At 45.9% G+C, this 27,971-nt stretch overlaps 1 protein-coding gene across 2 annotated transcripts in view; it reads right to left on the reverse strand.

The window, feature by feature from the left end:
- KMT2A (lysine methyltransferase 2A) overlaps window positions 1–27,971 on the reverse strand; it is a 1,541,152-nt gene that overhangs the window by 1,186,630 nt on the left and 326,551 nt on the right. For both annotated transcript variants that reach the window (XM_078682247.1, XM_078682245.1), the window contains exon 7: window positions 6,995–7,357. In XM_078682247.1, coding sequence (XP_078538373.1) covers window positions 6,995–7,357 — 363 coding nt within the window. The remainder of the gene's footprint in view (window positions 1–6,994; window positions 7,358–27,971) is intronic.

A 27,971-nucleotide genomic window follows, 5' to 3' on the forward strand; every position in this document is an offset into this window, starting at 1 on the left:
GTCTCCGCTGGTGTGTCCGAGAGCAGGCCAGAAGGCGGGGCCGGGGATAGCGGTGCAGGGTCGTGGGTAAGGCCGAGTGGCGATCCCGTGACCTGAGCCTGAGCCATGTAACTTTCGGGGCATAGCTCTTCCTCCGAGCTATCTTCCGCGGCCCCATAAACTTCTTCGTCGTCCCCTACCTCCTCGACATATTCAAGGTCCTGGCCCTCAACGGGTTCTCCGGGATCTGGCTCGACCTCCGTCGATGGGGGTGGAATCTGCAGGCGATGGCTTGGGCCATCTGCCTCGGGCTCGTCGAAGATGTCGTCGGGTGCCGGAGCTGCTCGCTGGGCCTCGAGGCGCGCCGAAGCTTGAGCGTTTTCTTCGACCTGAACTGTGAGCAGGCCATACAGTTGTCCTCGTTGTGGTCCGGCGAGAGGCATTTGTTACAGACTGGATGCACGTCGATATGTGGGTACTTGGATCCACACACGGGGCAGCGCTTGAACGGACTTCGTTCCATGGTAAGCTCGTCGGGGTCTTGCCGCGACGACAGGGCCTCGATGTCCGAAGAGTTAGTCGACTCCGCAGAATTTCGACTCGAAGAGTCGGATGAAGGCCGAGACCGTACGCGAACAATACCGACGCAGTCAACGAAGGCCTTTTGGCCTTAAAGAAGTATGTTTTACCGATTCCGACAAGGAGACGTCGAAATCACATCCGAACCCAATGGCGGAAAAAACCAATCTGGGGATGGAGTCGATGCCCATGCGCACTGTAGTCCAGGGGAGGAGCCACCTATCTCGTGATACTTCGAAGACTCTTCCAGGACAACAATGTGCAATCATCCGGACCCAACACTAGGCGGCGATCTACGCATAAGATATGAATTTAGCAGCCCACATGCCTCGAACTCCATGTTTATCAAACGTTTATCCAAGAATGCATGCATTTCGGTAGGATGCCATGCCCAAACTGCACCTCAATTAAACAAAACGCTATGCCCCAAACCGAACGCACAGCAAGTTGCGCCGCTTTGGCAAAGAATTTGTATCATACTCCAAGTTTCCTCCAATTTAAAATCATGTACTCCACCCTTTTTGGACTTTCTATTCTTTCTATTCTTCATTCACATTATAATTATATCCACACGGGGGATCTTCTGCCTTTTCCAAAGTTTCTTATGTTGTAGCTGTGCCCATCTGGACCTCTTGCTAAAGCACGACAAAAGCAGGAGTTCGTTCAAAGCAGCATTTATTCAAAAAAGACCCAATGCATTTCAGGCTACAGGCGTCCTTCATCACGGGATACTGCTTTGAATTTCCTTCTAATCTTTCACCATCTTGTGTACCCTATTATGGTGATGTTGTGGGGTGGTTAGTGCCCTAGTTCTGTTTTTATGGATGTGTGTACCCTATTACGTTGGTTAGTACCAAATACTCCCAGGCATAGACTTGCTTCTGTTTTAAGCCATGTTCTCGCTATGCTAGTTTCCTTTATTTTCCCTAAGGGAGGGGGGTGGGTTGTGTTTGTACATGTATATTTTGGAATGTTCCTTCCATATTTTCTGATGTAATGATATATGTACATTTTATGCATGTTTAGTTTGGAGTGTTACTTTTCATGCATGTATATTTGGAATGTTCCTACCGTCTTTTCTGATTTAATGTATATGATGATGTTTCCGTTTGTTTCTTTCACTTTTGCTTTTAGTTTTCCTAAGGAAGGGGGGATATGTTATAGATAACTTGTTGCCATTCCTCTTCCCTAGCTGTGTCTTCCCTACTGCTCAGCCAGGATGAGCGTTGGAATGTGTGATGATGTCACGTAATGCTTGGGTGCCTGCTTATGTCTGGAGTGTCAGTTGGTGGATGCAGGGTGAACAGCAGGGAGGCTGCTCCTAGTGGGGCAATACTTCCATCAACCTATCTTCTTCTATCTTCTAATACTAAACTTACCCTTGGAAATAAGCCTGAATAAACCTATCCTGTTTTATACATCTGACCAGTGGACTTTTATTTACAGCAGACCCCTGATTTATATTGAGTCTGAAGATGAAGGCCTGTATTTTCTTTCAGTGCGTGGCGAAAGCACCATGGGTTTTACGGGGTCCTTAAAGATGTCTTTTGAAACATTTAATATACAGCCAATCATAGGAATATATTGTACAGTGTTGTCAGTGCGCAAAAGTGTTTCCACCAAGAAATAGGTTTCTTCCTGTGTGGTCTGCATATTAAGTGTATGATAATCTGCAGCCCTTTCTATGTATGACATTGTGGTAACATGAAGTGTTTTCAGGTGGTGAGGCTTTTGATGGAATTTGTCGTTCTATATTGGTATCACGCAGAACCACGTCAATAGTCCTATGTGTCTGGGCTGTGGTCAGTATCCATCTGTGAATTTAAATTATAGTCCTGTTGAGGGCTATACCTGCTCTCCTCTTCCTACATAGGAGAGGGTTATCTCGATTCTGTGGATAGTGGTTGGCTGAATGTCATGGTGGCCCCATGTTCAGTAGCCACTCCCTTTGGAAGTGGTTGTGGGACATCCAAATCTTATGCCTGTGTTTTAGAAACATCTTTATGCAGTTTCTTTTGTAAATACTTGTGCAGTCCTTCAAAAACATTGCCTTCTTCTAGTGGTCGTGTTTTGTGGTGTTTTTGCCTGCTTCTCTGGTATGGTAGGCGAAGGAAGGCGCCTTTGCCTTTGTTGTGGTCGGCACGTGGGTTTTCTTCGGCATCGAAGAGTGACTTTGTCCCCTTTCTGTTTTCTGTGCCGATGAATGTGTGGATTCCTAGTGGCATGATGGAAAGTATTTCTTCAGATCCGATGACTTCTCCGGCAATGAAGTTGGGTTTGGCTTCCTTGACCATGAGCCATGTAACGATGATTACGTGTGCTTCAGTACTGATGTGGTGTCTGTGCCATCCTCATGTTTTGGACTTCTTGCCAGACTGAGAACAATCTCATCCCTTCTCAGCTCCGACACAAGCTTGTGATGTCATCCAGAGCCCAAGGGCTGTTGCGCACTGTGGCTTGGAGGGGAAAGTGTATGTAATATTTTTTTTCCACTCGGGGTGGGTCAATTGTACTCACAGCCCTTGATGTCATCTTCATTTTCAATCCAGATTCAGGTACCAGAGTCTTCTGCCTGGGTTCCTCGACCTGCATCTACGACTCTTCTTCCTCACTAGACTCCGCAGATACGACAGAGTGGGGGCTGGTGAGGAAGACCGCTCCTTGAATTGGTATCTCAGCATCAATGTAAACTTCACTTTGCAAAATCTCTGTGAGCATCTACCATCTCCATTTTATGTGCTAGGTGCTGATCTCTTCTGCTTCCCAGTGTTTTCTAATTTTTGAATAAGTTGCATGCTACGCAGTCCTGTTCCTGGTGTTCTAATGATAACCACTAGTTACAGTCTGTAGGAAAGTAGGATCTGCTTTCATGGTTACCCTCACTTTTTGCTGGGGTCATTATGCTTTTCTGACTAGTCTGACTGAAATCCTGCTAATCAGGACCCCAGTCTCTGTGCTTCTTCCCTAAATTGGACATGGTGAGTACTTTGGTACCCTCCAGATTGGCTACTAGTGTACCCTGATAAGTCCTTAGTATATGGTACTAAGGTACACACAGCACAGGTCACCAGGGGTCTCCCACAGGCTGAAGCATGTATTATACCACCCATAAGAGACCACTCAAATTGTGACTAGAGGCCTGCCATTGCAGCTGTGTAAGCTGGTGCTAGCACTACTTACGACCGATATAGGGTCCCCTATATCTGAAGTCACTACACTTCGAACCTATAAGTCACCCCTAAGGCAGGCCTTTCAATCTTGAAGGCAGGCTGCTGGGTCCTAAGTGTGAGGGTGCCCCTGCATGAGCAGGTCACCTCTACAATCTTCAGAGTTCATTCTCCCGGATTATAAGTGCAACAGCCATTAGAACATAAAGAGCGGCCATGCGTCATTACGCGATCACCATCTATTAACTGGCTGTAACAAACCCTACCATGTTTGGCATCAAACATGTTGGAATCATACCCCCACACCGTAAATGGCGTGGAAGGTATGATTCCATGCACTATAAAGCTCCTACGGGAGGCCCTCCGTGCTCCTGGTACTAGTCTTCCAGAACCGGACCGCCAGCTAGGACTGCTGCCAACCAGAAACACATTTCTGCCCTCTTGCTGCTAAGCCAAGCAAGAGAATGCAGAACAAAGGTTATCCTGTCACAGGGAGGTGTGACCACCTCCCAGACAGATTTAGTGTATTAGGGCAGGGTAGGGGTGCTTCCCAGCGCCCCTAAGACTGCTTGAAGACCACATTTGGTGCCCTCCATGCATACTCAAGTTCAAACCATCTCAGGGAGCCGTTGGCTCCAGCTCTGGCACGAAACTAGACTAGGTAAGTCCTTAAGTACTCTTAGGAAAGGGTTGGGAACGTTCAGGGCTCCCTCCCTGAGGAGGGGCTGGACAGTGGAGAGGATTCTCCCATGTAGTTGAGTATCCTCTCCACTGTCCAGCCCCTCCTCAGGGAGGGACCCCTGAACGTTCCCAACCCTCTCCTAAAAGTACTTAAGGACTTACCTGTGGTTGGGTCCCTAGATTCGTTGTGGGGCAAGATTTAGAACACATACCACGTCAACCATCTGGGCACAATGGACCGCGCTGGACTTCACGCTTGGAACCGAGACTGCAACTGGGAAGACTCCTGCTTCTCCTGGTCTTGTCGTCCTGCAAGTCTGCTGCAACGGCTGTCCCTGTGCTCCATACATGTTCTTCACAGGGCTTGTGGAAATCCAAGACACCTGAAGGAATCTCCCCTGGAGTGAAGGATTCACTCCCCTGGATCTGCAGGTACTGCAACGCAGCTGACTGGCCTGCTGATTCTGGGCTCCCACGCACTCCGAAAAGGTTCAGCTACACAGTTGGTGGTTCTGCAACTCCTTTGAGGCCTGCACTGTCTTCTCACCGAGTTTGAGGTCAGTATCCCTCATCGGAACAGCTGGAACAGAACCGCTGTGAACTGTGTCGACTTACCATTGCCAAGGCCTGTTGACTCTCTCCTTCAGAGATCTTCGGGCTCCAAGAGGCTCCCACCTCAAGCATCTCTAGCAGCCAGGATCTTCACCTGATCCACATCCTTTGCATCGTGGGTCTTCATCATTTGGTGAGATGCTTGAGGTCCTCCTGCGACTCCTGTGCCTCTGGGCTGTGAGTCCTCTCGAGGGTCTTCTCTGGCTGTAGAGGGCTCCCCTGCTTGCTCGCGCCTGCTCTGACTCACCTGTTTGTGGTGAGCCACTTGGACCTTGCTGGTCCAGACACTTCACCTTTTTCGTTGACTACTGTGTTTGCTGCTGCTAAGGCTTGTTGGTGCCCCTGCTGGACACTAACCCCTTAGCTCCTGACATCTGACATGGGACAGCTTGTGAACGGCTCCTGGTCTTCGACAGCGTCGCCTGGTCGGCACAGCTGCAACTACAAGGGCACCATCAAACTCGCCTGCGTCTCCGACATAGGAGGGCATTCATCTTCTGTGCCTCCTGGTCACTCCTGAGTGGCATAAACGCTGTCTCCTCTGCTTGCAGGTACCTCTCATTCTGAATCTACCTTTGGGTTCCACCAGACTCCTTCGTCTTCTTCTCCAGCGGCATCTTTCCTGAAGTCCTCCATTGTCGTCTACGGCGGTTTCCGACATACCTTGACACCTATGCACCCGGCTTCCCTGGGTATCCTGGTTCACTGGGTTTCTTCAGTGTCCACTGGGAAGAGTTGTCCTTTAAAACTGCAACCGCAACTTCCCCATTGACTTGTATGGAGCACGCGGTCTTGTTCCCATTCTGTACAAGACCTCCGTGGGGTTCCTACATATACACCTAGGGTGGTTCCTTGGGTCCCCGGCTCTTCTACGTCTTCTGGATCCATTCTCGACTTGCCACTATTTTAGTATATGGTTTGGTCACCCACTGGAGACCAATGTGTATTTGTGCTACTTACGTGTTCAATTTCCTAAGTATTGTGTGTATGGTGGTTATATCGCCGGGTAGGAGATACAACAATGTGTTAGTGAGTGTTTGTAATAAAATACCTATTTTTATCACTACACTGATTCTTTTTCACTTCATTTATACCATACGATTAAGTACAGGTAACAAGCTGCTTTACACTCCTACCGGACTAAGCTTGAAGGCTGCTCTCCACAGCTACCACTTGGAGAGCTTTTTTAAATTGTCAAACCACTAAAATCACCATAAAAGTTGTCTGGATTAGTGCAGGGTGTAACACTTACATAAGTGAGCATCATATACTAAGCCATCCTCTCACAGAGACCTTGTGAGTGTCCGAATAGGCGTATTTTGTCCCGCACCGAGGGCACCGTCATAAGTTTTCTTTCGCCTCTATTACCCGTAGGAGGACATTCTCAATGGGTGTGGATGTTGATGATGTGGAAGTCTGGTATGTGTAGTTGATCTGTACCCGGCAACAATGTGTATCAGAGGGCGTGTATTTCTGCATTGTGGATCTTTGATTGTGTGGCTCTTCCTTTTCGCACATTGGCTGCGCCTGTGTTGAAAATGTAGAGCTCTGACTCAGCCCACCCTAGCCCGATGACAGAAAATAATAGTCTAACAAAGGAGTAGTTGAACATGTGCGATACCTCGAGGAGGAGGAGATGCGACGCACGTCGCCAACCATAAAACCTCCTTGAGAAAAACCACTTGCACGGTCCAGGCACAGCAGTAGATGGCAGTAGTGTGCATATCATGTGTATCTGCAGCCCACAATTGCTATGAATATGATTTAACATAGGCTGTAAATTTATAAAATAATCAGTTCCGGAGCAGAAGCACAAACAGGTTGATTTTGAAATGCCAGCTCCCTGTACAAACCAAAAAAGAAACACTCCTCTTTCAAACTACAGTCCAGGACACTGGAGCACATTAGATCATTAAGGAGTACGGAATGTACCGGTTGTGGAGAAAAGAACTATTACCTATGAATGCTTTATTTACCTGGCTCTGGATGGGGAAGGGATGGTTTCTTTTTGAGCTCACTGGGTGCGGTCCTCGGCACCTCTTTCTTTGGTGGCCCAGAGATGGAATGAGGCGTGATGAGAGGGGCAGCTGGTGGGGGAGGGCTTGGTTTCCTTGTTTTCCTGGTCTGAGGGGATGAAACCGGTTTGGATTCCACAGGGGGCACTGTAGTGCTTGCCTCATCCATCTTCTCTTCAATTACTTTTTTTGGAGGTGGCTCACTTTTCTTAGGCACCGGATCCCCTGGTGGCTCAGATTTCTGTCCAGAGTCCAAGAGATTCTTTCCCATGTGACTCTCTTTCTTTTCACCACTTTTGCTTTTCTTCTCCTTCTTTTTCACAACTGCAAACAAATTAATATGAACGTTAGGAACAAAGGCAAAGCATACCATCTGTTGAAAATACTTTAAGATGTCATTGTTTTAAGGAAACATCCAAAAGTGCATTTTGCAGACACAACTGGTTGCAACAAATATTTAAGTAGACAATTTTCTTGCATTTATTTTCAAAATAATTTTCCTTTTTTGTTGTGTGGTTTTCAATGACTGCGCTGGTGCACATCATATTATGCACCAACCCTTCCATCATTCCTTTAGGTCCTCATAAGTTGTTTCTCACTTATGATGATTGTTTATGTCTCTACATTTATGATTATTATTGTATTTAATTATCTTTTATATGTTTTGCTTCAGTGTTTCTAGTTTCCATATTCATGTACTCTATAGTAGACAGTGGTTTAAAATCAGTATAGAGAGATTAGATGTGTAAAATGGTTAAACAGGTCTCCTGTGTTTCCCTCTCAGTTAACATCACAAAAGACAAGGCTATTTTCTCACAACAGCTTTGAGAACAAATATATACACAGCACTGTCAGCGTCCAGGGGTGAGAGGAATATTTTTAATTATAGGGATCTTGTCTTCCTATCAAGGCTCCAAACTGAATGCATTGACTTGTTTGAAATACAAACTAGCCCTGCAGCCTTTTTCGAGCTGTTGCATTTAGCGGTCAGATGTTCAACAAATACTGCACACACTGTGAGAAAGTGCCATCTTTCTTGCCCTGGTATGCCCCCACTTTTTTCTGAACTGCTTATGTGCTTTGACGGAGTGTGGCCTGGGTTCCTGCCAACCAGGTACTCAGGTCCTGTGTTCCTTCCCTAAAATTGTGTTGAAACTAAAACCCAATTGGCATCTCTGGCCACCTATCAGCCCCTTGTAAATGGTACCCTAGGTACCCAGGGTATGGTAACCAGAGAAGACCCCAGAGGACTGCAGCACTTATTGTGCCACCCTCAGGGGCCCGGTACCCTGACACCCACACACTGCCTTTGCAGGCTGAGTGTCTAAGTACAGAACTAAACCAAGAGTCGACATAGCACACATCCCTGTGTGCCATGCCCACAGAACCCACTGCCCTGGCATACTTCAGTCACCCCTCTAGCTGGGTGCCCTATGCCAGAGGTGTGGGTACAGGTGCATGAGCCCTGTGCCCCTACAGTACCCAGGGCCATTCCTGGGCACTAAGTGCAGTGATGCCATTCAGAGTATATGGTGCTGCGAGGTTGTCATTACGAACTCCACAGCACCATAATGGCTGAAGACCGACAAGTTTGGTATCAAACTTCTCAGCACATTAAACCCGCACTGATGCCAGTGTGGGATTTAATGTAAAATGCACCAGAGGGCATCTTAGAGATGCCCCCTGAAAACCTAACCTACAATCCACGTCTGGGCTTAGTGGCTGCAGAGGCTGCCACGCAACAGACATGTTGCTGGACCCCTGGGTGGAGAGCCCCCCCCCGCTCTCCTGGGCCTGCAACAATGCACATCCTGGGCGAGGTGCTAGGTCTCCTCCCCCAGGATGGGCAGGGGGAAGCTTCAAAGGCATGCCACCTCTGTGAGCTTCTCCAGACCATTTGCTGTACCCAGCAACTGGCCACCACCAGTTCTGACCCCCACTCTGGCAGGAAGACTGGCGGGAAAAACTAAGTCAGGAAGGGGGGGGGGGTGCCAGCAAATGCCAACCCCACCCCTCAGGTGGGGGAGACGAGGTGAAGCACGACCTCGGGCTCCAGCCATCTAGAGGATGGGGAGCCCTGCCCTATCCCAGGTAGTTTCCTGCCCACCTCCCACAGGAGAGGAGCAGGCTAGGGGGTGTACACACCCCAGGGCAGGGACCAATAGGTCCCTGCCCTTGCCCTACCTATAACGCCCCTAAATTCAGTATTTAGGGGCTCCCTGAACCTTCCTTCCTCAGATCCCAATACCAAAAGAAGAAAGAAGATCAAGAAGACCCGCGGCGCAGCTGCTAACTACAGGACGACAACAACTGACTTGGCCCCAGCCCTACCGGCCTGTTGATCCTGGGACCTGCTCCTGCCTAAAGCCAGGCGACTCCTGCGGACAGCAACCTTGGAACCTGCCTGCCTTGACACTCTTAAAGACTGGGACTCCCATCAGCAGAGGCTCTGCTGCAACAACACTCCTGGCGCCAGCCAGGAAGCACCCGCCGAACCCGGCCTGGGCCCGAGAGATCCAAGACCACGAGGACGTCCCCTCGGCGACTGGGACCCGAAGTCCAGTGACCAAAGACCCTCCTCGACAAACCAGACGACGCCTGCAGACTCAGAACCAGGGCCCCCCCCAACCGCGACCAGCTGAGGGTAAGCTTTTCCAACACCCAAAGACACCTCTGCACCCGGCGCCCTACAGCCCCCTGTGCCTCCCTTTGGGGTACCTACCTGTGCGCCAAGATCCCAACTTACCTCTCGACGTGCTGGTCGCCCCTGGAGAGTCTCCGACCCCGAGCCTGCAGCATTTCTTCCCTTTTTACCTTGTCCATTGGATAACTGAGCGCCCGACGGCTCAAAATCATCCTGCACCAAGCCTCCCGAGTACCGCTGGCTGAGCCACCTTTGTCCTATCCTGCTTCCCCCTTTGTCCTAAGCAAGTGACCAGGAGCCCAGCTCCCACAGCCGCGTGGCCTGCTAGCCAGCAGCCACCAACCGGAGGCCCCCTGTCGCCCATTGGATAACATTGGGCCTATCTACCTCTGCACCCGGCGCCCCCGCACCGCTGAGGGTGAACCAACTGTACCTACCTGACACTGGGGGACCCCTGAGTCTAGGCCCAGAACCACAACTTCACTAGTCGAGTACTCACCAGGGAACCAGTAACTCACTTACCTGCCATTGAATAACATTGACTGGTTTGACTCGAAAAATCTTGTAAGTGTCTACTTTTGAAAACGTAAAATATTCATTCTGCTTCCTGTGTTTCAGGCATGCTTCAAAAAGCGAACAGTTCCTGACTCTTGGCGGGGAAGTATTTTAATCCCAATTTTTAAAAAAGGAGACCGTGAGAATCCTGCTAATTATCGCCTAATTGCGTTATTAGATGCGATTGGAAAAATCTTCGCTAAACTGCTATTAATATTAATAACAGACTGGGCTTTTGTAAATAATGTTATTCCCAGGGAACAGACAGGCTTCCGAAAAGAGCATGGAACTTTAGATAACCTAACTATGTTGCATGTAATTACGGACAAATACGTGCGTGTTCGTGGTGGGGGCATATATGCAGCATTTATTGATTTCTCCACAGCGTTCGATAGGGTTGACCGACCGACGCTGTGGAGAAAATTGATGTCATTTGGTATGCCGCGATACTTATTGGAGTTAGTTATGTCCCTGCACTGTAACACCTGGTGTAAGGTGCTACAAGGCGGAGAAAGGGGTCTTACGCAAGCAATCCCCTCACGCAATGGGTTAAAACAGGGTTGTATACTAGCACCCACATTGTTTTCCCTGTACATGGCCGATCTGCCTACGGTAATTGCAGAAAGTGATGGTTTCGCCCCAGTAATTGGAGGGACTGCCGTATCTATTCTAATGTATGCTGACGACATACTAATTTTAGACTTGACTCCTAAGGGTCTCGCTAATCGTCTACATACTTTGAATGATTTCGCGGAAAAACACTGTATGAAAATTAATAGTTCTAAAACTAAGATCATGTGCATCTTTGGTAAAAAGAAGTGCAGATCGAGGAACTATAATTGGTCATTAAGCGGAGAAAAACTTGAAGTAGTTAACTCCTATACATTTTTGGGCAAAATTATATCTTCTAATCTTAGTGAGAAGCCTCACATTGAAAATAACTCTAGAAAGGCAACTGCCCACGGTATGGGATTATGTTCATTGTATAATGCGACAGGGAAGAGGCACTTCTCTTCTTGCTTGGAGGTGTTTCGTGCGAAGATTCCTGCCACCCTTCTTTATGGAATAGAATTGGTGGATCTAAAGCAATGGGATTTTATGCAAAAAGTGGAGGGAAAGGTATTAAGGAAAATCTCCTCACTTAATTCAGCCTGCTCCACGACTTCCTGCAGACTAGAATTTGGTCTGCGAAGTTGCTGGGCCCAAGGGCTGGCTGCTCTTGTGAGGTGGATAGCTTCCCTGGCCAGAGCTAAACCAGGAACACTACGTGAAATTATAAAAAAAGAGCTTTTAGGTACCTTTAATGAGTTTTCGCAGCTGGTGAAAAATTTTAGAAAAGCTGTTGTACTACTGGAATTAGATGAAAGTATGTTATTTTCTATTTCTCCATTAGAATTAAAGCAAAAGCTAAAAAGTAGGTCCTGGGAACTATGCTTTAAGATGGATATACTGGCCCAACAGAAGTATAAAGAAAGGGAAGCTCTGGTCCTAACTTATACACCTAAACTTGCACAACAATATTTAAGGTGGAATATACCTCATGGTGTCCGTAGGATATGGTTCCTCTTACGCCATAACTTGCTTCCACTTAATACACTTCTTGCAAAATGGTATGATGTGACACCTTTATGCAATCTTTGCAATAATGCTGCTCAAGACCTCAACCACGTATTGTTTGTTTGCCCGATATTACATGTATGGCGCAAAAAATGGATAAAACCTATCTGTTTACAGTTGGGAATTTTGAATATAAAAATGTTTTACCATGCTCTGTACTGCCCGCCTAACGAAATGTTCTGTTCCAGATTATTTAATTATTTTAAAGGATTTTTAGATATATATTAATATGAGTTTGGGAGATGCTGCGGAGTTTATTATTTGCTTATATTTACTTGTTACTTCTGAAGTTGTCTGTATCGTGTCCTTATTTTGTTATTTGATATTATGTATGTTATTTTATGTGGCCCTCGATGAGAGCCAAATCATAATAAATAAAACTTTGAAACTTTGAAAAATATAAAATCATTCGCATTCCGAAATACTCACCCGTGATCAAGAGAGGAGCCAGTACTGTACCCTGTACCCCAGTACTGAACCGCAAAAGTAATCCCTAACGGGTTTACTAGTAACTTGTATTTTATCCATAGGAATCCATTGTCTGCTTTTCTATGAAATTTCTTCTGTCTACTTTTGAAAATTAGAAATATTCTTTAAAAATCATACGAAATACTGAAACATAATTACTTACCCGTTTTGAGTTGAGACCCCAGTGCTGGCCCCAGGAGACCAGTACTGGATTACAAAAGTAACGAGATCGTACTTTACCTGCAACCTGAATTTTCTCCCATTGGATAACATTGCCAGATTTCTGTTGAAAAGTTTCTAAGTGTGAACTTTTAAAATAGCTTTTTATTCCTAAAAAATCACCACAATACCAAAAACGTTTTTGCTAAACTGTTTTCAGCTTAGACCCCAGGACTGAACCTAGGAGCCAGTCCTGGAATTACCAAATTAATCTACAAAGTAATCAACTGTGTTTATATAAGGAATTCCGTTGAGCTCAATGCTACATTGTGTGTAGAATTGTGTTGCCTACTGGAACCCCTGTACCTATTGTCTTTATAAAGTTTCTTGCTTTCTGCAACGTACTCATCTGAGACCTCTCATATTGAGAAGGGTATATTTTTGATACCTGTTGGTTCTAGAAATAAAACAACTATATATTTTGATATAAAAACAATTGGCCTGGAGTTCAGTCTTTGAGTGTGTGAAACCTTTTGCTGACTGAGTGTGTACAACAAATGCTTTACACTGTCCTCTGGTACTGCCTTACTGCTCGACCAAGCTACCACTTTAGAGAGTAAGGTCACACCTGGCTTTAACCTCTGTTATACCTCTGGGGTTTGTGGACTCTATACACACTGTACCTTCTTCTGGTCCAGTATATATAGAGCCATTTTCTCACACACACCCCATACCTTTCAGTGTGAACTATCATTAGCAAGGATTAATTTAGAAGGGAATTTGCATAATGTAGTATGAAGTCTGTGTTTAAAATATGTATTCATTATTTACAATCGCTACACTTCTTATAACAACTGCTACTCTAATATAAAGAATGCTTTGCATTAGATTGGTTCCAGATAAAGCCTTATACAATCCAGCCTCAGATTTCTTTATTGGGCTCTATTGATGAGAGGGTGCGGAAAGAAACCAGTGTTAACTTGTACCATAGTAACTGGGAAGAAATTTATCAATTTGCCATTAGTGCCCTGAGAGGACCACATTTTAAATACATGCAGATATATGCACAATGGTTGTTATATTACACCCCCAACCAAATGTATAAATGGAATGTTAATATTAGTAATAGCTGCCCAAAAAAGTAGTGAAATAGGGGACTTGGGTGCAAATGATTTGGGATTGCCCAACAAGAAAACAAGTTATTTACCTGTACCTGTAGTTATCCAGTATTGGAAGCTTTCATAGATTCACATGCCTGAATCATTCCCCGTCGTTGAGGCGGGATTCTCCAGTGTATAAAAAGCAATGCTTAGATAGATAGCAAACTGAACCAATCAGAACCTCTCATCCTCTAGAACACTCCTGAGAGAACCTTTTGCCCATCAGATTTTCCAGCACTTGTGCTTTAGACATTTTTTGTGCTAAATCCAAGGTGAGGCTCTCAGGGGAGCAGGGGGAGTCACATGTTAATCTATGAAAGTTTCCAATACTGGAGAACTACAGTTACAGGTAAGTAACTTGTTTTCTTACTCCAGTATTTGAGCTTTCATAGATTCACATGCCTGAATCAGATAGCGAGCAGTAGATCATAGCACATTTTTCCTCGCCCAAGACCTAGAACCAGGCAACGTATATATACATTGAAAATTGCACTTTATATACATATACACTGCATAAGTAAGTAATAAAGGAAGGAGGGATAGTAAAGAGGGCTCACCGTCACTGAAAAAGGTTTCTCAGTACTGCTTGTCCAACTGCCACATCCTTCTCAGCGCCCGCATCTAGGCAGTAATGCCTGGTGAAGGTGAGTGTACTCTTCCAGGTAGCCGCCCGCACATACCCCGTATAGGTACTCCAGCAAACAAAGCAGTGGAGGTGGACACTGCTCTCGTAGAATGAGCACGAACACGTGCATTCAATTGCTTCCCTGCCGCCTGATGACAATATTGTATTGCACTTGAAATCCATCTGCCAATTCCCCTTTTGGATAAAGGAAAACCCTTCCTGGGTGTACTATAAGATACATTCAGTTGTGAAGACTTGCGGAAAGGCCTTATTTTTTGCAAATAGAACTTGAGACAGTGCTAAACATCCGGTGAGTGGAGAACTTTATAAGCCACCGTTGCCGGTTGAGGAAAAAATCTCTTAAGAATCAGCTGTTCATTCAGATGAAAGTCTGTCGGCAATTTTGGTATTAATTTAGGATTATTCCTGAGAACAATCCTGTCCTCTTTAAACTGCAAGAAAGGTTCCTGTATAGTGAGAGCCTGTATTTCCCCAACTCTCCTGGCTGAAGTGAGCGCTATGAGAAGAGCTAACTTCCACAATAGGTATTTTAGGTCCGCCCTGTGAATTGGTTCGAAGGGCTGCTTCATTAATTGAGATAGTACGTTGTTCAACTGCCAGAGAGGTGGAAAAGGTTTTATGGGAGGAAAGGTTCAAAATAATCCTTTTATGAATTGTTTGATGATTCTTTGGACCACAATGATGGTCCTGAAGAAGTTCTTCTATATCGTGATATAGCGGCGAGATGCAGTTTAATAGAAGCATGGGCTAAACCAGATTTTGCCAACAGCAGAATATATGGGATAATTTCATGAGCTGCTGAGTTCAAAGGATGAATCTTAAATTCTTGGCACCACAAACAGAACCTCTTTCATTTCATCTTATATGTTCTGTTTGTACTTTCCGCTCTGGCCTTTTTTAATATATCTCTGCATTCAGATTAAATATCTAGATATTGAAATTCGCAGTGTTCAGGAGCCAGGCCACTAAGCGTAGTGATTTTGGATCTGGATGAAGCACTTGTCCCTGGGACATCGTCAAGAGTGACAGTATTGGTTGAAGGTGAATCGGGTGAACCTTCGTCAGTAGAAGCAGCTCCGTGAACCAATATTGTCGGGCCACCATGGGGCTATCAGTATTATTTGGCACAGTTCCTTCTTTATCTTTGTAAGAATGTGTGGCAGGAGGGGAATCGGAGGAAAGGCGTAGGCAAAGACGCCTGACCATGCCATCAAAAACGCATTCCCCCTAAGATCCCCACTGGTGACTCTAACTTGCAAAGAACCGTCATTTTTTGTTCTATGCTGTCACGAAGAGGTCCACTGTCGGTTCTCCCCATCTTAGGAAGATGCTTTGTAGGATATCCTGGTTGATCTCCCACTCGTGGCAGGTTGATTTTAGTCTGCTCAGTGTCCGCTTTGATATTTTGATCACCTGGAAGACTTTCCGCTTTTAGGTATACTCCGTGTTTAACAGCCCATACCCATATTTTTGGGATTCCTGAGGCAGGGAGAGTGATCTTGTACCTCCCGGTTTGTTGAGATGATGCATCGCTGTTATGTTGTCTTTCCTGATTAGTACAGCAGATCCTTGTAACCTCGGCAGGAAAGCCAGCAATGCTAAGCCCACTGCTCTTAGCTCTAGCAAATTGATGTCAAGTTGTTCTTGTAACTTCCAACGACCGCTGACCTGAAGGTCCTAAAAGAATGCCCCCCGCCCTTCCAGGGATGAATCAGTGGTAATCACCAGTGGAGCTGGTTCGTTAAAGAAGGAAAGACCCACTGAAATGTTTCGTTTTTGGGTCCACCACGCTACTGCTTGGACTATGGCTGGTATGATCTTCACCATGTCGTCGAAGGAGCCCTCCCCGCCTGCGGCGTACTGAAAGATACTTTGTTTTTGCAAACACCTGGGAAAGAGATATTAGCCCCAGTTGACTCTCCATGGAGGGAAATGCCTTGCTTACTGTGGTGTCCAGAATCGCCCCAAGAACGTGATGTTCTTCGAAGGTTGAAGGGATGACTTTTCCGTATTCAGAGTCAGACCCAGCTTGGCAAACAATTCCACACATGCCTCTGTTGACAACGGAGCTGATGTTTGTGAAGGCGATTTGACCAACCAGTCGTCCAGGTATGGAAACACCTGGTGTCTTTGTTTCCTTCGAAAAGCCGCCACTGGAGCCAGACATTTAGTAAAAAATTTCGGAGATGATTTCAGGCCAAATGGCAGTACCTTGAACTGGTAATGGTCTCCGGCTACTGCAAACCGATGATACTGTCTGTGAGGATGTGAAAATATGCATCCTGTAAGTCTAAGGTGGTCATATGATCCCCTGGGTTTAAGAGTAGCAGAATGTCTTGGAGGGAATCCATCCGGAAAGATTGCTTCTTGTTAGAGATCTCAGTTCCAGAATAGGACGCCATTGGAGAACATTCTTTCGAACTAGGAAAAAACGGGAATAAAACCCCCTTCGTCTCTGGGAGATTGGCACCGGTTCTATTGCTCCCTTTCGGAGCATTGCCCGAATCTCTCGACGCATCGGATATAGATGCTTGACCTTTTGACGTGTCGGAGGAGTACAAGGGGGAATCTGAAGGAACTCTTAAGTATGTCCGAATTGCATTATATTGAGGACCCATCGGTCCGTAGTTATTTTTCACCAATGAAGAAGATGAGAAGCAATACTTCCACCCAGGGGAACTTGTGACGTGGAAGGAATACATGTAGCTGGTTCCTGAAGGTTGTCATGGTCTTCTGGAATTGTCCTTTCCTTGATTACCTCCTCTTCCTCTAGGGGCAGATTTTGTGTAGCCCCCTGCCTATCGTTGACCATACTGCTGACGGTATGGCTGAGAAGATGTGGAATAAGAGGAGTATCTGCCCTGATGGTATACTCCTCTATATGATGCTTGGCCTCTACCTCGGGCCCCCCTAAAGGGCACCTTGTGGTACTGTAGTGTTCCTAGGGCCTTTGCGGTGTCCTTATCCTTCTTGATACTTTGAAGCGCATCATCCACATGTTTCCCAAACAAGTCTTCCCCATTGACGGGAACATACAGAATCTTATTTTGGACCTCTGGTCTAAACGCTTTAGCTCTCAACCATCCCTGACGGCGTAGCACAGTCGCTCCTCCAAGTGATCTGAAGGCCATGGTCGTGATATCCATCGCACAATCAATGACTTCAGCCGAAACCCTTTCTCCCTTTTGAAGGATCTGTTTGACCTCTTGTCTACTATCCTCAGGGATGAGGTCTATGTAAGGTGTAAGGTCACACCAAATTTGCCAATCGTACCTGCCCAGATTGGCAAGGGCATTAGCAGCTTTAACTAGAAGAACAGACATGGACGAAAACCTTTTCTCTGCATTATCCAAACGCCTACCCTCTCTGTCGGGAGGCGTTGTAATAGGAGCGGACGGATTTTTTTATTTCTGTTATGCAGCTTGGGATATATTAGAATCCTGTTTGGGATGGCCAACTAAACAAGCTAGAGCATCTAAAGGAGCTTTATACTTCTTTTCCAGTCAGGCGAGCACAGGTGTGACTGTCGCTGGTGTCTTAATGACCTTCAAGCCTTCTTCCCACACAACTAAAGATAGGAATAGCCCAAACTGACTTCCGGTATGGTTTTTTAAAATCATACAAGTAACACTCAGTTTGTGTCGTTAGCACCGGAAGCTCAAAGCTCTCTGCAGCTCTCTCCATCAAATTATGGAACCCGCCGATGTCTTCCGGCGGAGAATCAATAGGTACTGGCGAGGGAGACTAAGGCGATGGAATAAGGTAATCATCCCATTCCTTGTTAGGGTCTGTTATCTCTCCCTCCTCTTGGTCATCATCAGTGGTGACAGGATCCTGTTAATGCACTGGGTGTGGTGACCTTGGTGAAGGCTCTGGCAGTAACTCCCTGCTTCTAATTGGAGTAGTAGGAATAGAGCGTGGGTGCGGAGCAGGTAACGATATTGCTTGAGAGGCTGGAGTTGGAGGAAACCTCTTTCTGTAGTCCGCCAGCATAAACTGCACATCCATCATTAAGGAAGATGGCATGCCAACCCTCTCTTCCTGGTAGCCCTGGCGATAATGTTGCTGGAGAGGATATTGATACTCTGTATCCCTCCTCAAAGTCATCCTCATGGCACTTTATATGTAACTGCGAGGGGCTACTGGCGTAGCCAAAGGGTCCTTCATCATCATCCTCTTCTGAATCCTAGTCTTCTAGCATGTGTGATGGCACAAGAGGAGTAATCTTGCTTGGGGAGGTGATTTCTGGCTTAATCCTCTGCTTCCTGGTAACTTCCAGCTTTTCTGGTGTTTTTTTTACCTCATCGACGAGCCCGTCGACGAGATCGTCGTCGAGATCACCGACGACACCATCGTCGTCGATGCAGCCGTCGACACCAACCATACTGCTTTACCGATGTAACCGCCATCGAAACCATCGTCGACTATGATGCCGTCGACGTAGAACCAAATGTCACAGGCAATGAAGGCTTCTTGGAAACTAACTTTACCTCAATCTTCGTTGTCGACGATGAAGATTTTTTCGTCGACGATGCAGGTTTTGTAGATTTTACCTCAGGAGGCATAGATGACTGCTTCCTGAAGGGTTGCTTTACTTGAGGGGGTGATTTTGACAGCTCAGAACGCGTCTTTTTGGGTGTTTTTCCCCCTAGGCTGAGGAGATTTTGAGGGACTACGCCCAGAAGATCCTTGAGTGGTTTTTTTTTATATAACTTTGTTTATTGATTATGTTCACATTAGTATATTACATGTTTGAACGACACATTGCATATGTTCATCAAGATGTTACAGGTAAAAACAGTAACCTAGAGTTATTCATTACACATCGCCTACAGTCTCTCTTGCCTTCGCATTTCCATTTCAGTTGTAGGTGACACACATATAGTACCCCTATGTTCGTTCCATCTTGACCATTTCTTGGGGCACCCTCAAGTCTTATAAACTTCTGTCTCTGCCACCATACATCTATCCATTTCTCTGATCCACAGGGAGACCCACGGCGAGTGTCCGTCTCTTCAGCTACTGGCCACTTCTCTCTTAACCAATGTGTAACCCAGCGTTGTAAATTGCCTTTCGACTTCTGTCAGGTCAGTAGCGTCCCAGATGTTCAATAACCCAAGCTGTGGTGTAAGTGTTATGTCTTTCCCCAGGGCTGTGTGCATATGAGACGTTGCTCCCTACCAAATGGGTCGTATCCTGGGGCAGGACCATAGTGTATGATGGCCTGCTGCCCACATCCCGCACACATCTGTCATCAGGCTTGGATACTATCTTGGCCAGTATTGTTCCTGTAATATATGATCGGTGGATAATTCTGAATTGGATTAAGCGAAATCTCTGGGTAATACCTGCTTCACGAGGGGACATCAATGCAGATTGCCAGTCGTCATCTTCTATAGGGCCTACGTCATCCTGCCATTTCTCCCTAAGCTTCGGGAAGACGTCTGGGAGGTTATTACTCAGCTTCTTGTAAGTTAGGGATATTACCTTTGAAGCCAGAGGCCCATCCAGCAAACGATCTTCCAGGGGCAATGATTCTGGTATATCTTTAAAAGACGGGAAAGCCGCATGTAGCGCGTGTCTGATCTGTAGATATCTATATATTTCACCTTGTGCCATCTGATACTACGTCTGAAGTTCATTAAAAGTCAGTATAGCCCCCTTCTTAATCAGGTCCCCCACTTTTGATAGACCAATTAGGTCCCATTTGTCGAATCCAGACTGACAGCCTAGCCTTCCCAGCTGCTGAGCAAACCATAACGGCGTGGCCAATGAAAGAGTGCCTGCCCATCCCAGTCGAGAAGTAACCAGACGCCAAATTTCAAGTGTATGTTTGGTCGATCCAAAGAATTTCCCCTTGTTTTTCCTATCGGTTGTATACAAAGCCCCCAGATATCCTGAGCGGTCAGTTTGGTATCTGTAGAGGACGCATGTTGGGTCATCTGGGGGGTGGTACATCCAGCGATTGACTGTCACCAGCTGCGCCGCCCAATAGTATCTCTGGATATCTGGGAGGGCAATGCCGTCTTTTTGTCAATTTTTGTCTCGCAATTCTGGGGGCCTTACCGTCCCATAGCAGTATGGTTAACTCGCTCTCGATAGCCCTAAAGTATGAGTCTGGGACCCTGTGAGGACAATTTTGTAAAACAGAGAAAACGTGAAAGGGCCAGCATCTTGAAAAGTGCTGCCCTCCCCACCAGCGTCAAGGGCAGGGTCCTACAGTGTTTCACGTCGGCCCATAGCCTGGCCAGAGGTGGGGCTAAATTCAGGTCGTGAAAACAGGTCGGGTCCGAAGCGACAAAAATCCCCAGGTATCAAAATCCTTCTTTTACAATCGTTATTGCACATAGGGGCGGGAGTCGCGGCACGTCTCTTTTCAGCATGAACAAGACTGATTTGCCCCAGTTAATTGCGTATCCCGAATATTTACCGAAATTTGTGAATATATCCAGGACCACATCAATGGATCTATAGGGGGAAGCCAAATAAAGCAGGATGTCGTCCGCATAGAGCGATATGTGGTCTTCTACATCATCTGCCCAGCGCAGGCCCCGAACCATCACATCCCTCAGTACACAAGCGGCGAGTGGCTCCAATACCAAAGCAAAAATCAGTGAGGACAGCGGGCATCCCTGTCTCGGGCCTCTCTGAAGCGCAAACATACGGGATGTAAAGCCATTAACCCTTACCTGGCCCATCACTCCAGTATATAGGAGTCTGACCCAGGCCACATACTTGAGGCCCAGCCCAGTCCTCCACAGCCCCTCAAATAAATACGTCCATTCTATGGAGTCAAACGCCATAGAGGCGTCTAGAGACAGCTGAGTGGTCTTTTTGAGGGCCTTCTCAGGACGTTCCTCTGAAGAATGAGCATGAGGAAATCTTTTATGAGATCTCCCTCATGTAGAGGAGGATGCCTCATCACTGTCACTGGACATAACCTCCTTCCTGGCCTTTAGCTTTTGAAGCCATATCAAAACGCGCGCTTCACAATCCCTCAGGGTTTTACTTGAAAAGGTACGACATACTTTACAGTCTTTACCTTGATGGTCCGGATAAAGACAGTACATACAGCCAGCATGAGGTGAGGGTCATCAGTGTAGAGCTTCTTCTTGGAACAGGTGGCACAGGCTCTAAATAAACCTTTTTTCCAGACATTCTCAGAAGAATAAACTAGTAGGCAGCAATGAAGAATATATATTCAGATGAAATTCACAAGTTCTCAATATCAAGTAGAAAGAGTAGATTTTGAGCATAGCTCAAAGGAGTCTCCCTAGCAAAACGTGCGGTAGAAAATTTGAGGGACGAAAGGTTCTCTCATGAGTGTTCTAGAGGGTGAGAGGTTCTGATTGGTTCAGGGACAATTTTGGTCTCTTTTACATAACGAAGGTTATGGGTTGCAAAAGGGAAATGGGTCTAGGCCTCTTTTAAGTTTGCTATCTATCTAAGCATTGCTTTTTTATATACCGGACTCCCGTCTCGACAACTGAGAAGGATTCAGGCAGGTGAATCTATGAAAGCTCCAATACTGAAGTAAATAAGGAGTACTGGCATAAGGTATTATAATTCATTCTAAACTCAATGGGTATCAATCTTATACTGGACAAAATATCAATTATATTGGGCAGTTAGACATTTAGGGATAGGCATTACAGGTAAAAGAGTTTGGTGGCTTATAGCTATTTTTGTAGCGCATTCGATAATGCATTCCACTTGAAAGAGTTTACCTCCGTGTTTAAATAAAGATTCGTGAAGCAATGAAAGGCTTACAGAAAAGTGAAATTATATGTAAAACGGATGAGCAAGGAAAAAGGAAACAAATTAAAGTACCTGATTTAATTACTAGATACTAGTTTACAATATATGTTACAAAGAGTTCACATTTGAATACATTTTTGTGTTTTTACATGTACTGAGAAGTGATGAATAATGCAAACAGCTGACAATCAATTAAAGAATAAAACAAAAAAACTGAGGGTGAACGTAACCCATTTATAACCCAGTGTCCATGACAGGTATTACTTTCCCACTGCAAACGCAAACTTGCTCTCTGTAATTTTAGCAGAGATTTGTGGTGAGTGGGAATACCTAGGCCTGCCTTTGACTAAAGGAAATTGTAGGAAACTAGCTCTATACACACTATACCTCATTTTGGTGGTGTATATCTACAGTCCAGGTGACCCCAGAATTAGGCAGAGGTTAAAGTTAGATAGAGCCTTACTCTCTATTTGTGGTAGAGTGGTCGAGCAGTAAGAAAGTATGAGAAAGGCGGGGCTGACATTGGCCCGCCGCAGGTATGGCGGGGCGCACCAGCCCCCACCCGCTACCTGCTCTCGATGTTGGGGCGCACCCCCATCGCATCACCATGACGCGGCGGGCGCGCCACAACATGGATTGGACACCGGGTCCCCTAGTGACCCGGAAGTGATCGAATCACTTCCAGGTTACTATGGGACAAAGGCCAGGCAGGTTAGATCCGGCCTGGCGGATGAGGGGTTAAAAGGACTGGGAGCGCGGGAGTCTGCCTCTTTGACTCCGCACTCCACGGCCTGCCCTTCCAGCCTCTAGGAGGCTGTAATTCTTTTTCCCCACCCACCATCCCCTGAAGCAGATGAATGGTATTGTGTGTTATGAAGGTTTTCACAGGTTTGTTACAAATGTTTATAGATGACAGGAGTGTCGGACTAATATGTTTTGTTCCTTAGAACTTTATCCCGTTTACAGGTCATCAATCGTCGTATTTATTGCTATTCCTTGGTCAGGCGGTAAGGTCATGATGGGTGAGCAGTAAATTTGAGGTCCTTAGGGGGCGGCACCATTCTTGAGTGGGGTCGCCTAAAGGGACGGACAAGTGGTCTCTCCTAGAACTCCAGGGGCAGTTACACCCTGTTGGCTACATGGGTGCGGGGGATGGGGGGAGTCACGCTTTCTCTAGGCTGGTTGGCCACCCCGCACGTGCACAATGACGCCAGTTAACGGCGCAGAGATGCAAGGGCCCCATTTAATGGAGTTAATAGAGCCTATAGGGGTAACCGGGGGGCGGATGTCCCCTCACGGTAAGCGGGCCCTCTGCGCATGTGCACTTTGACGAAAGGGCGTGGTTAATAGGGCGTACGGGGGTAACCGGGGGGTGGGGGGGGCAGTACCCTCACGGTAAACGGGCCCTATGCGCATGCGCACTCCGACAGGAGGGTGTGGTTTAAGTGATAAGGCCTGACATTAGAATTTTTCCTTCAAAAAAGGACTTTAAATTACTCTTTTGGGCGTCCCTTAGACACAAATTTGTTATCCAGTCTAACTCTTCCACCTTGACTGGTAGATTTTTGACCCATAAACTGGACCCTTCATTGGAGGTCTATTGGGATCTTATTACTAAGAGCAGCGACAGAAAATTATACCATCAATTTAGAATTGGATCGCTGCCAGTAAGATCCTTTACATCTAAATGGCAGGGGCAGTCCAATGAATTTTTGCCCTTGGTGCAGGGACTTAAAAGAAACTATAGGTCATGTACTCTTTGTCTGCCCAGCCTATAGATCGCCCCGGTTAAAATGGTTGAAACCGATTTGCAAAATTCTGGGAACCCGGGTGGCGCAGGATGCTGTATGGCTGCTGAGGACCAATACATCTGAATTAGTGGTAATCTCTGTTGTCAAATGTCTGGGGTGGATGTGGATAATTAGAGTAGGCACCCTTCGTTAATGGATTAATTGATTGATCCAATGGTTTTACTGATTATCTTTTTCTTCCTACGTATTTTCTTGTGATTCAATACTTTTTTATACACTATGGTCATTTATGATGTATTTTATAATTGTCACAATTTGCTTTAATGCGATAGTATTGTGATTTGTATATATCATATTTTATTTTTCTGATATACTGTGTTTTATGGAAGTCTTTTATGATGAAATATTCGAATAAAGACGTTGAACTGAACTGAACTGATAAGGATCTGACACCAGTTAGTGACCTTGCCGTAGGCCCAAATAGGATACACAGAAAAAACATATTGTATAATGTGATTGATACGTTAGATTCGGATAGGAAATACCTTGTACTAGAGTTATATTAAGGTTAGCCATCTGATATCTGTATATATCAATTGTAATCAAATGTTGTGTAAAGTTTTCTGCGTAACTGTGTAAATATTGTTTATTTCAATTTTTGATTTATTTTTCTATGTTTTAATAAATACGGCTGGGGATTGAACGACCCACGCCTCCAAAGAAAAGAAATCCCTCTCATGTCCTTTTAATAATGTTTGTTAACGGAACGGGGGGGGGGGGGGAAGTCCTCCGGCAGTCCCTGGCCATACTGAGGACCGTGTTAAGCATTTGATGTACACAGTCAGCAACTGAATTCACACACACAAGAAATGAACTCTAGGCCAATTGTTTTTGTAAAAAATATATACTGATGTTTTATATTTAGAACCAAGCAAGCGTGGCACAGTTAAGCACTTAATACTTTGCAGTACTAAGTTGCTGGTTGTAGAACAGTTTGACAAATGCAATAGGACTTTTACTTTGTTTAATTTATAGGGGATTCAGTAGGTTGCAATACTTAGCAAATACAGTACATTGAAATGAATAGGCTTTTTCAGTAAATTACAGGTAAGTTACTTTTTACGTTACTTTTCTAACTCAGTCTGTGCAGCTTTTGGATGATGTGATCGGGACACTCCCTGTCGGTCAAGGGTGGTGGACAGTACTACAATAAAATCAACCCACTAACAGTCCCATACTATCAGTTTTCTTTAAAGCAGAGTGTTATCCAAAGGATATATCCAGTCTCTTTCATGAGATAGCCTGGTTAGGGATACTTTTTGTAGCAGGAAAGTATACACAGGGAGAGTGTATCCCCTTCCCTGAAACTAAAAGGCTATCTTCCCTCTCTGAAGGACTGTTTAGTGAGACCCCTTTCTGGTTCTTTGTTTGTGTAGAGCCTACATTCAACAGCCAGCTATCAAGATAGGGGGAAGACTGGCATCTATGACCTCCGAAGAGGTGCTACCACCACCACCATCACTTTAATGAACAACCGAGGAGAGCTAGTGAGACCAAAGAGGAGAACAGCAAACTCAAAATGTTCTTTTCCACCACAAACAGCAAGAAGCGCCTATGGGCCTTGAGAACGAGTATATGGAAATAGGCATCCTGCAGGTCTAACAACACTATTCAGGCTCCAGGGTCGATGGTAGAAAAGGCCAGGGTGAGCATTCCGAATTCCTCCTTCCGAAAAGGTGGTACTGAGAGGGCACAAGTCTACAACAGGCCAAAGACTACTATCTTTCCTGGGCACTAGAAAGTAGGGGAATAACCACATGATACTTCTGCAAACGGCACCCTCTCGTTAGCCCCTTTGGCAAAAAAGGCTCACACTTCCTTAAGCAAAATACAGAAAGGGTCCTCCGTAGTTCATTGACGGGGCATTGGAAGTTGTGGCAGAGAAGAGAAAAAGGGTAAAGTGTAGCCTCTTCAGCACAAAATACAAAGGAACCACCTGTCTGATGTGTTAACTTGTTAGCTGGCTAACAATCAGTGGATTCTGTGTCCCGCTGGTGGCTGTGTCCTTGAGAGGGCACCTAAAGAGATTTGGCATATGAGGCTGCATGGTGGGGGCTGGCAATCTGACCTTGGCTATGAGGGAAGTAGGCACCACTGTCTCTACCGCAAAAGTGCTGGGATCCCTATGGGGGCTAGACAGGTTGACGGTAAAGGAGGCCCCGGCCAAAAGCCCGAAAGGAGCAATAGAGGAAAGCCCCAGAGAACAAGTACCAACTCTGCTCTCCTTAAAACACTTGAGAGTAAAATCAGCTTTGTCCGCGTCAAATCCCATAAAAGAGCATGTCCATCAAGAAGGACTGTGCATCACAGGAGAACCCAGTTGATAGCAGCCACTCATGGCGCAAAAAGACAACGCTAGTGCCTAAGGCATGCCCTATGGAAATCAGTGGTGTCGAAGCCTCAACGAATAGTGAACTTGGCTGCATCACGACTACCTTAAATCACCTGAGATTGCACCGGGTGAAGGTCTTTTACCAAACCAGGGAGGATCTGTGCCACCAAATCCCAAAAGGCATGTGAGTAGATTCCCAATAAACAGCTGGTGTTAACAGATCGGAGGACCAAGCTGCTAGAAGAAAAGACATGTTTGCCAAATGTGCCCACTCATTTAGATTCCCTACCATGGGGAGAGGTGGGAATTATGTTGGGGTTACAGTAGGTGGTTAGAAGCCTGCACCACTAGACTTTCTGGCGAGGAGTGGAGTTGCCAGGGTCACCAGGAAAAGGGCAATGGCATTTGGCAAACTGCTGACTGACCATGGGGGCCAGAACAAGATTTAGCCTACGTCTCCAATATCAGTTAGTGCCTCTTTACACGGAAGAAGGAGTTTAGAAGAGGTTTGCCCTGGTTGAGGAACTTAAGACATTAATTTAACCTCCAAGATTATGGCAGGTCCAGTACCTAGGCCGCCCTAAACATCACCAAGGCATAGGAAGAAGATTCCTCTGTGGCTGGTTCAGAGGGATAAAAAAAGATTAGCCTCAAGTTGACCTATAAGGAGTACTCTCCTCCTGTAAGTCCTTGCACCAACTGTCAATCTTGTAGGGCTGAGCGAACACGCCATCTGGGTCACAGTCATCTGAATCAGTCCCATAAAGGGATTGCAGAGAATGTTTTCGGAGGTATGGTGATTCAAGTTGGGAAAGCAGAGACTTGGTGGATTAGAGCGCAACGTAGGTCGAGGTCAGACCAGCGTTGGCGTGACAAATTTAAGTAGCCCCCTCAGGAAGAGAAATCAATGTGCCCAGGGCCAGCATAGATCATGGTAACAAGCGGAGTCGGAACACGAGTGAGAGGCAAGATAGTCTGGGATGGACCATCTAGGGCAGAGGGTGAACCTGCCAGCAGTATCCGAGGTGGAAGGCCTCTAAGCTTTTCGAGGATCGTAGGTGTGCCAGAGGGAGTCAGCAGAGATCCAAAGAGCTGGAGCATGACTGTTTAATCTTCGATCAGATGCGGCATGGCTGAAGGAAACAGAAAATCAGGTAGGGACAGAAGGAACTACTAGATTCATAGTCAGTCGAATTCAAGAGCAAGATCAATTAGGATGTAAGGAAGGAGGGGTGGAGGGAGGTGGCAAGTGAAGCCTCAGAGAAAGAGGTTTAGAGAATTTTGTAGAACAATCGCATCTCTAGTTAGAGAGCAAGGCCCACTTTGTCTACTCTCAACATATAGCACATCAATAGAAATCACAGAGAAAAGGTTTCCTTAATTAGGGGTTGATCACCTCGCTGTCGGGAGTGGTTTGCGAAAACAGAATAGCATCACTTGTGGTACCAGCCCCTGCACTAGCGACAGGTAAATGCTATTAAACCGTTTGTCAGCACTCTAAAGTTTTACCACTGAGGGAGTTGAAATCAAGCCACCGTTGGAAGACAAACAAAACCTTTTGACAGAACAGCTCTTTGACGTGGGGTTTTGGTGAGTGGTCTGTGTGCTTCACTTTAGACAAGGTCGTAAATGGATTACTGTGCATTTATTATGATTTCCCTTTTCAGAGTAAAGCTGCATTACAGCGTTACAACTACCACAGAACAAAGGAAATCAGTTCCCATTTGCACCAGTAAAAATCTCTAGATTAAAAAAAACTGTGGAAGCACAATTTCTGCAAGAGATTCC

Source organism: Lissotriton helveticus, chromosome 3_1 (genome assembly GCF_964261635.1).
Source record: "Lissotriton helveticus chromosome 3_1, aLisHel1.1, whole genome shotgun sequence".
Lineage (NCBI taxonomy): Eukaryota > Metazoa > Chordata > Amphibia > Caudata > Salamandridae > Lissotriton > Lissotriton helveticus.